Here is a 10151-nt window from a genome sequence, read left to right as displayed (position 1 = left end):
ATGAGTGTGCTACTGCACTCCAGCCTGGGTGACAGAGACTCCAACTCAAAAATAAATAAATAAGAAGATACCACAGTAAAACAAATCAGTAAAGTGATGTAACTATTGGAGGTGGAGGTAATTTATTTTTCTTTCTTAGTTTCAAACTTGGTCATATTATTCCACTTCAAATCCAACAATTCTTATTAGAACAGACATATGCTACTCAATTAAAGTCATGTTTTATTTCAACATTGATTAGATTTTGGAGGAAGGAGTGTCTAAATAGAAGAACCAGTGAGTCAGATATAGCTAATAAGCTTCTACACCTGGGAGCAGAGATGTTGCATCATCCAGGAGATGTTTCATTCCCACACGGAGATGGCATTTTCCATATTTTTCTTGATAAGATGAACGTGAGTAATTGAAAGGGAAGTTGAAATCAACATATGGAAGAGAGTGGTTATGATTTATGAGATGAAAATCAAACTCCTGTATAGCCAAACTCACTAAGACTTACATAAAGCTTTTTTCATCTTCTTCAGACAAAATTCCCATAACAAGAACGTCACACGTTCCTAAAGTACATGAAACTCTGATATTCGAGTTTATTGTCCAGGAGTGTCTGGCCTCACCCTGACCTGAGACCATTCTCCGTCCCAGAAGCACTGCCCCAAAACGTGCCTCCAGAAGCAATATGTGGGAAATGTGCTCACAAATTGATGTGGATCTGGAAACTGGCTGATCCTGCATATATTATTTCTACCCATAATCAGCTTCCAAACTCTCGTTTGCTCTATCCTGTCCTGTTTCACACCCTGCTGGGCGTCTCCAGCTAGCTTCCCACTGTGTCCCCTGTTGTAGAATTCTGTCTCCCTTCCCATCACTAAGACCTCAAGCTCCTGAATGACTCCCTTGGTAGCCTCCTAAGAAGCACGCTAGCAACCTGTCCTCGGGCCCTTCCCTGGGTACTATTTGGTTTCCTCATCGGTAAGATGTTCCCTCAAGGGCTGACCCAGTGGGCATTCCCGATGTGCTCACGACACAGCTATGCATACGGAAATTCCGGGTAAGCCTTAACCATCCACCGAAGTGTAAACTCCACATAGGCAGGAATTTGGGTTTGTTCGGTTGACCGTTCATGTCCCTGGTATCTAGAACAGGGCCTGGAAGATAGACAATGCTCAATAAATACTTGCTGAATAAAAAAAGTGAATTTTATTTCTACAAATTATTTCTTTTTTTATAATCAATATTTTTTATTATGCTATTGTGGGGTACAGTTAAGGGTTAGGTATACAAATATGCTTCGTTCAGGCACCTTGTTGATAAGAGGTGTCTCCCCGTCCCCAGACAGATATTTACTACCGTTAATCCTATCTCCCTTCCCCTCCCCCCCATGGTTTCCCACCACTGTCAGTCCTTTTCTTATAGTATTACGTTGAATGTTCAAGGTCCACTATATAAATGAGAACATGTGATACTCAGATCTTTGTTTCTGTGAGAGGTCACTCAGAATTATAGACTCTAGTTCCATCCAGGTTGCTGCGAAATTCATGATTTTGTTCTTTTTTATGGCTGCGTAGTATTCCATCGTGTATATGTACCACATTTTTTAAATCCAGTCCTCTTTTGATGGACAGCATGGTTGCTTCCAGATTCTTGCTCTTGTGAACAATGCTGTGATAAACACACATGTGCAGGTATCTTTTTTATAGAGTGATTTGAGTTCTTAAAAATTATTTCTATAAATTTATTTCTACAAATCAAGTTTTCAGTTCTCCTTTTATTTTTTTCCCCTAATTCCATGTGACTACTTTGTTCATGAACTTATTTAGTAACACTAATAACTTCTTCCATTATTATGAATTTACCTAAGGATAGGTTTGACTCTTTACGTGTTGACAGAGAGTATTCTATATATTTTTTGAATTCAAAGTGACCAATCATCTTTTTCAATCAAATTATTATTGAGATGAATATGTCCTCCTTGTAAGCTCTGCATGATGAAAATTTAAAACTTTACTTATTTATCATTTTAACACACAATGATGACAAAATGAAGCTCAGGATTATGTTTCTGGATCATCTTGGTCACAAGATTTCTCTGCACAAGATTTGGAAGGTGGGAGTAAAACAGACACGTGACACTCAGAAGGTCGGAGGAAGTTTGGTGTGATCGTGGCTCATACACATCCACTGGATCACTTGATGGTGTGGGAATAGGTGTGTGCCTAGCCCCTCCAGCACCACTGTATCTTCTCCTTCAGCTCCTTCAAATCACAGGTCGGGTTTGTGCGTAGTTCCAGGGTGGCATGGGCTGGTTTCTCCAGTCACCTGCCTTGTTGAAATGGAAGCTTGGAGGTGATGTGAAGCCAGCCAGGGTTCCCGCTCATTCTCACTTGTTGCTGTTTGTCTTTGCTCCTCTTTGCTTCTTTTCTTCCCTCCCCGATGACCAGCCTTACCCTCTCATAAGCCCTTTATTCTCTTTATTATCTATATTCCTAGTTGCTTTACTTCTCTACTGGAACTCTGACTGATACACAGTTTGGAATTAAGGGTAGTTCCAGAAGAACAGAGGCTTAAGGATAGGTTTTCTGAATTAATTCTGCTATGAAATTTGTTGCTAGGCCTAATTTAAATGTAAGACATTAGTGACCTTATTTCCAGTGGTAAGGAGGCAATGATAGCCATGGCATGCAGTGGCAACATTTTCATGTAGACATCTGCACCTCAATTGCCTACCACAGAATGGCTACCACAGAGCATTTGGGTGGAAACGAACGTATAATGGGGTTGTTTGGTTGCTCCTAAGTATTCTAGAGAACTTGGGGAAAGAAAATAATGAGGTCGGCCAGGGTCAGTGGTGCAGCCTATAATCCCAGCACTTTGGGAGGCCGAGGTGAGTAGATTGCCTGAGTCTGCGGGTTGGAGACCAGCCTGGGCAACTTGGCGAGACCTCTACAATAAATCAAAAATTAGCCTGGTGTGGTAGCGCATGCTTATAGTTCTGGCTCATTGGAAGGCTGAAGTGGAAGGATTTCCAGCCTGGGCGATGGAATGAGACTCTGACTCAATAATAATAATAATAATAATAATAATAATAATAATGAGGTCAAGGCATTAAATTTCTACCTTAAAATCTCTGTAAGAATCCTGCAAGCATCTGTGACTGTTCTAAAAGAAGCTCTTGTAGCCATGGGTTAAAATTTCTAAAAACCAAACCCAAATCGAATCTGGCAGGTGTCTGAATTACAATGCAAACTGATTTTCTAATCTAACAGGCTCCCTTGTTTTCAAGTTAGGGCATTGGCTAAGAAGACGTGGGATCCCAAATATTGGGATGGGATCACGTGGGACCTTAAACCCAGTTCTGTGTACGGCTATGTTGGTGCCTGAAGCAAAATGAGAAAATCAGTACCACTTATATTGTCTTTAACTAACAACTTTGATGTGTTTTCATCATGGATCTTTTTGCACTAATGTTGAGTTTTTACCAGATGGCATTGCATGGTATTGATCTTGATTACTGAATTTTTGGTGCCTTTCTAAATATCGCACCCAAGGCAAGTGCCTCATTCGCCTCACTTCAGTCTCCACCCTTCTGGAACCCCTAAGTCCTGCCAAGTCCCCTTCGTGAGTCAAAGCAGCTGTCCATCCCTGCTCTGAAGAGGTGAGTGAGTCTTTCCCTTACCTGAAGAGGCTTTAATGGCCTCCTCGGCGGTAGCTGCCTCGAAGAGAGGAGTCATGATCCTCCTGAGAATCACCTTTCACTATTGCGAGCCCCATAGTCAGGCTCAAGCCAAAACCCTGACTGATCCAACGGGGAAGGGTGCCCTGGTTGTTGACCGTGGGCGTCAGTCTGAGTAGACAGGCTTCTGTCCTGAATAGCCATTGTTCATCCCTCGTTAAATATTTTGGCTTTCACTCAAACATTTGTAAGTAATATCATATTAATATCTTCATCAACACCTTTCAGAAAATCGACTTGATGTCATTGCTATGCTGAGTTCCTCTACAATAATTGTATTTGTTCTTTTTTATTTTAATTTTTAGCAGTTTTGGCCCTCGAAGGGTAGACTTTTTTTTTTCTCTCACAATTACGCTCATAAAAGAAAATGAAGACATTCAAAATGCCCAACTATAGTTTCTCTGGTTGGAAATTTTCCTACAAAACTACCTGGACCTGATGATTATAGAAAAATGAAAATATAGAGTACTATATTTTTAAAAAGTAAAAATTCCTTCTAATCCTTCATTTGGAGATAGCTCTTATTGGCATTTTAATTGTGTATCTTATGAAAACTAAGGTTACAAAGCATGTATCAGTTTGGATCAGCTATTTTCCTCGTCTCTCACACTGGAGAATAAAAAGAATTATCACCAGCCGGGCTCGGTGGCTCAGCCTGTAATCCCGCGCCTTTGGGAGGCTGAGGTGAGTGGATGGCCTGAGCCCGCGGGTTCGAGACCCGCCTGGGCAGCGAGTCCTCATCTCTACAATAAATCAAAAAATTAGCTGGGCGTGGTAGCACGCGCCTGTAATTCCGGCTACTTGGAAGGCTGAGGCGGAAGGATCGCCAGAGCCCAGCAGGTCGAGTTTGCGGTGGCCGGGAGCGGCCACTGCACTCCAGTCTGGGCGACAGAGTGAGACTCCAACTCAAAAAAAAAAAAAAAAAAAAAAGAATTATCAACTATCTGAAGGTGGTAAATTGCTTAAGAGACATATGCACATATTATCTGGGTTTTGGAGGTAACCATTAGGAGAACTGACAACAGAATGGGTCAGGATTGATGGCCTCTTGGGATGGAAATTCTAGGGTGAGAATGAAAAAAAACAGTTTATTCTTTATTTTGTACCTTTCTGTTGAATTTTTAATTTTAATGTGTTCATATATTTTTCCTAAATTATAAAAAAAAAACCTTTTAAGTAAATGAACAGATGTTTCAATATTAATAAAGAGGTATAAGGAGAAAAGGCTGGGTTTGAAGGTAATGGACTTCAGGTTTCCACATTTTTACAGTCATACATGTCACTTTAGAATGTATATCAGAAGCTAGGCTGCGAACATAAATGCCCCTCTCATGTTATTTACTCATTTGTTCACAATATTTTTGGTAATAGTAATTCATATCACTGTAGAAAATGTGAAATGTGGAGAGCCGGGCTCGGTGGCTCAGCCTGTAATCCCGCACTTTTGGGAGGCTGAGGTGAGTGGATTGCCTGAGCCCGCGGGTTCGAGACCCGCCTGGGCAGCGAGACCTCATCTCTACAATAAATCAAAAATCAACTGGTCATGGTAGCGCATGCCTGTAATTCCAGCTACTCGGAATGCTGAGGCGGAAGGATCGCCGGAGCCCAGCAGGTCGAGGCTGCGGTGGCCGGGAGCGGCCATTGCACTCCAGTCTGGGCGACAGAGAGAGACTCCAACTCAAAAAAAAAAAAGATGTGGAGAAGTAGACAGGAAAAGGTAAAAACCTCCTATAAATCCACCTCTGGAGTCAGATCTTATTAACATTTTATTGTGTTTTATCAACACGAAGATTACAAAGTATACGTTATTTGGATCACCTAACAATACATTGAATTCACTTAAACTTATTGGATTCACTTAGCAATACATTAGACCATTTCCTCAATATTCTTAATTATTCTTTTGCATTATCATTTGCAAATGCCTTCATAATAATTTATCTTTTGATATACTATAATGTACAGCACATCAAAATAGCATGTAGCATATCAGAAGATAAATTATTAACAAAAAGATAAAATATCAACAAATTTCTTGTTTGCGTTGTTGTTTTTCTCTTTTGTTTTTGCTGTTATTTCAGGTTCTGGAGATAGAGAGCATGAATTTGTGTACTTACGGTTGCACATTCTTGACGACTTCACCTCACCTCTAAGTCTACTTAGTTTCCCCTGCCAGTGGGAGTTATAAAGAGAGTGCCTGGAGAGGTTTTTACAAGGCCGAAATGGGGTGAGGTGTATAAAAGCTTTAGCATAACAGTCGGTACATTGTAAGCACTAACTGAATGGTAGCTAATTTTATTTAAAGTATTGGCATAAACATATTTGTAGACAAATCTTTGTGCACATTTATGGTGGCTTTTGTTCAGAGGAAATCTTAGAGGTGAAATAGCTGAATCAGCTTTGAGATTTTTTGCTTCTGCTTGATACAGTCTATTTTTTGAAGTTTTCAAATGCATTTTGCATTTTATTAAATGCATTTTAGTTCCATAAAAATATACAAAATAAAATGTTTGATAGCTATTGCTAAACTGTCATGGGGTAACTGTAGTGATGTAGCAAAGACCCTCTTGCCTGCAATACGTAAGATGACTTTTACTTCTTTTCTGTACCAGCTTTGGGTAACGTAAAGTTTTATTTTTTTAACTAGCCATTTATATAGACAAATATAGCACCTCGTTTTAACTTTTATTTCTTTAATGACTCCGAAGATTGAAGTTGCTCATATTTCAGATAAATATTGCTTATTAATACTTCTGAGAATTACTTTTTGTATTTTGCCCATTTTCCTACTGGATTTGTCAGATCTTTGTTTTTTTAATTTGCAAAAATTTTCATAGTCAAAGACTTGTACTTTTATTGCTTCATTGAAATCATTACCCCATCTGGAGTTTATTGGGTGTTGGGATAAATCAACTCTATTTTTTCTAAGTAGTCTGTTGTACAAGGGTTTTTCACCACATGGAAAATAGTAGAGAGGCAAACCTGGGCCAGCAGGGATTTCAATCCAAGTTTTAAAGTTTTGCAATTTCAGCCAGTTATAGAATTAAATCAGAAACCAGAATTGACCCAAAACACAAAAAAGGCAATATATTCCCTTAATCCTAGACTTAGCTAAAACCACAAGACAGGAATTTTTATCACTTGGACACCACTTTTACGAAATGCTAAATTGCTAAATCCGTGAGATCAGATTTACAGAAAGAGGTACATCTAGTCTCTCAAGTGAGGAAACTGATCAAACACAATGTTTCATTTAATTTTTAAATTTAGTATTGACAGCTTCATCTAAAAATTATCCAGTTTCTAAGCTACAAAATCAGGAACGAAATCATCTTTTACTGGAGAGAAACTTTGGTGAACCATGATGTAACCTCAATTACGATGTTCATTATTTTCCTAGAGTCATGGAACTCCCAGGAGGTCAGAGAATTCTCTTGCTAATTAAAAATATAAATGTAAAGCCGGGCACGGTGGCTCAACCTGTAATCCCGCGCCTTTGGGAGGCTGAGGTGAGCGGATTGCCTCAGCCCGAGGGTGCAAGACCCACCTGGGCAGCGAGACCTCATCTCTAGAATAAATCCAAAAATCAGCTGGGCATGGTAGCGCGCACCTGTAATTCCGGCTACTCGGAAGCCTGAGGCGGAAGGCTCGCAGGAGCCCAGCAGGTCAAGGCTGCGGTGGCCGGGAGCGGCCACTGCCCTCCAGTCTGGGCGACAGAGTGAGATGCCAACTCAAAAAAAATAAAAAATAAAAAATAAAAAAAAAATATATAAATATATCTTATAAATACAATATACATAAATATATGTGTATGTTTATGTATATATATATATCTATATATATATACACACACACACACACACAGAGATTTTTTCAAACATTAAGATCCCCCATGCAACACTCTTAATTTACAAAGAAAGAAACCAAGTTCTAAGATGATGGTCTCTAAATGTTTTTAATTTTGCAATCTTAATAAAAATGTCTATATATTTATCTATCATAGTAATGTACTATTTATTAAAGTTTAATATACTTTGTAGAATTGCACATATACTAAAATTTTTTAAAGATTCAGGGAAAATTGATATAACTGGAAATTCTAGAATTCCCCATCCTTACCCCAATGGGTCATCCCAAATACACGTGTGCCCCCACTTTGAAATAACTAACCCAGAGTTTAACTAACTTGTCCATAATCAAATTTAAATAACATTGCCCATGAATACGTCCAGAACTAGAATTGTGGTCTTCTAACTCCAGGTTTTATTGATTGCTTCTACATTGTCCTGCTTTCTACTGAAACATACATGCAAGTTAGAACTGGACCAAGGTGAACTGGGTTAATAGTTTCCTTTCTTGCAAACTCCATACTCTGAAATATCTTATAACCACAAATAACTGAACTTTAGATTTAAGGCTAATATTAGAAGCACATTTGTGCTAACTTAGCATCCCCAAAATTGGCCTTAAGGTTATATCTGAGGAAAAGCTCCAAATTATTTATTTCCTGCCAGTCTTGCATAACCCTGGCTTAAACCTGTGGTATATTCTTGGAAGGCTCCACACCCCTACCACAAGGCACGTCATGAACCATCTTTTAAAATCCTAAGATTACAACACAGAGGCATTTTTTAGGAACATATAAGTCTGTCCTCTTGCTCTTAAAAAGAAAAAAAGGTCGTATTTTCCCAAATCCAAGGTTTTTTTTTTGCAGTGGCAAAATAACTTTACAATCCCATAAACCAAGTTTCTGAAAAATATCTAGCTTGACATGAAATCATTAAAAATGATTTCTTTAAAAATTGCAGCTTTTATGTTTAGAAAGAGCTAAGAAACAGAAAATCTGCAAGGCAGAGGTTCACGGAAAATTAGTTTGTCATTTGAATGAATCTGACTTGGGATATTCACTGGAAGGTCAAGCATAGCATGTTCTTTGTCATTTAGCTCAGGCATTTCTTAAACCAGACTTATATGAATAGTCTTAGGGCTCTGAGTTCTCTTGGACCATGTGTGCATGTGTATTGCATGCATGTACATGCATTTTCAAAGGCTGCTAATCCGAGTTACTTGTGTGATGTGTGTATTCTGGATTGTCTGAATGGTCATCTTAAGCCCAAGTGTTACCATGCAGTTTCAGTGCTTGGATTTACATTAGGACTGTGATGGAGGTGTTGCTAAGTAGGGTTGCTCTAATTACTATGGGCTGAATTTCTAGGACTCCATTGCCCATCATAAATACCCAATCCGTACTAGAGGCCATTCAAAAGAATCAGCACTTACACCACAAGCTCTATGCCCTGCAAAGATCAAATATGGTTGACTGCAGAGAATCTTTCAAGCCAGAAGTAGCAGAGTACACACAAGACCCAAGCTTTCATGAACCCACTGAGAGACGTGCCAGGGCCAGACAGTGCAAGACTTCACATAGCATGAGGTGTCCCACATGGCAGGGACTCCACACTTATAATGCTCTACCTATTTGTGGAGGAGAGGTAGGGGACATCCGTATGGCTGTGCAACAGTGTAAGCTCCTTGCTTGAGAACCTGGCGTCGCTAAAAAGAGAGTGTCTCTGGAGCTCAGTGTCTAGTGTCACCTGTTCTGTTGTCTCACACAGACCTGCAGAGCCAACTTTTGGGAAGCTACTGAAAATGGAGAGAACACGAGTTTGCAAGGCTTCTTGGATTTGTCTGTGCTTGCTAGCTGCAGCTAAATGGGAACTCATTGGTTCTCCTGACTTGGATGTCAGGGTGCTCACCTCAGGACCCCATCAATGTCACTGAGACTGTTCATTTCTCAGTTATATGGCTTGCTGTGTGCAGACAGTGCCAAGAACAGGATCCTCCTCCTGAGATGGGAGTGGGTTGAGGGCGTGTGATGGGAATGGCCACATCAGAGCGCCAGGCTGACAGCAGGTGTGTGAAAGCAGCCTCCCAGGAAAGAGAGAGCTCTGTTCTTTCAGCAGCCGCGGGTACCTCACAGGGGAAGGGCTCTCACTGAACGTGCTGGAGTCACTTGCCATGCGGGGGAGGGATGCGATCTCAGCCAAGTCTAGATCACGTGGGGCTCCTTTGGAAGGGGAGGCACTAGGCTTTGTACCTCATAACCACGCAGGAGTTGGAGAAGGAAGGTCATCTAAAAGAAGGGATATTTGCCAGGAAAACCTCAACTGACACCCTATACATGGGCTAAGGAGAAGACAGAGAGAAGACTCAATTCAGAAGGGATGGATTTGGGCTGAAGGAGTGCCGGATGGCATTGCCACATGGCAAAGGACGAAAAGTTTGCAGTAGTTTGAATAGAAGGAAGTGGGTGCAAATTAAGTGATCTTATGGCACTTGGTGGCATGCCAGCTTTAAAAACAATGGCTTTAGCCGGGCTCGGTGGCTCAGCCTGTAATCCCGCGCCTTTGGGAGGCTGAGG

The 10151-nt window shown here is 40.4% G+C and overlaps 1 protein-coding gene across 1 annotated transcript in view; it reads left to right on the top strand.

Annotated features, from left to right (window-relative positions):
* The first annotated feature begins 974 nt into the window (after positions 1–974).
* Positions 975–10151, top strand: part of MAP10 (microtubule associated protein 10) — a 28600-nt gene continuing 19423 nt past the window's right edge. Inside the window, exon 1 of the mRNA XM_021709974.1 lies at positions 975–1048. Coding sequence (XP_021565649.1) covers positions 975–1048 — 74 coding nt within the window. The remainder of the gene's footprint in view (positions 1049–10151) is intronic.

The sequence above is a fragment of the Carlito syrichta genome, unplaced genomic scaffold (assembly GCF_000164805.1).
Source record: "Carlito syrichta isolate Samal-C Ts95f unplaced genomic scaffold, Tarsius_syrichta-2.0.1 Scaffold287805, whole genome shotgun sequence".
Classification (NCBI taxonomy): Eukaryota; Metazoa; Chordata; class Mammalia; order Primates; family Tarsiidae; genus Carlito; species Carlito syrichta.
The sequence above is the reverse complement of the archived record's forward strand: the minus strand, read 5'-3'. Positions and strand labels throughout refer to the sequence as shown.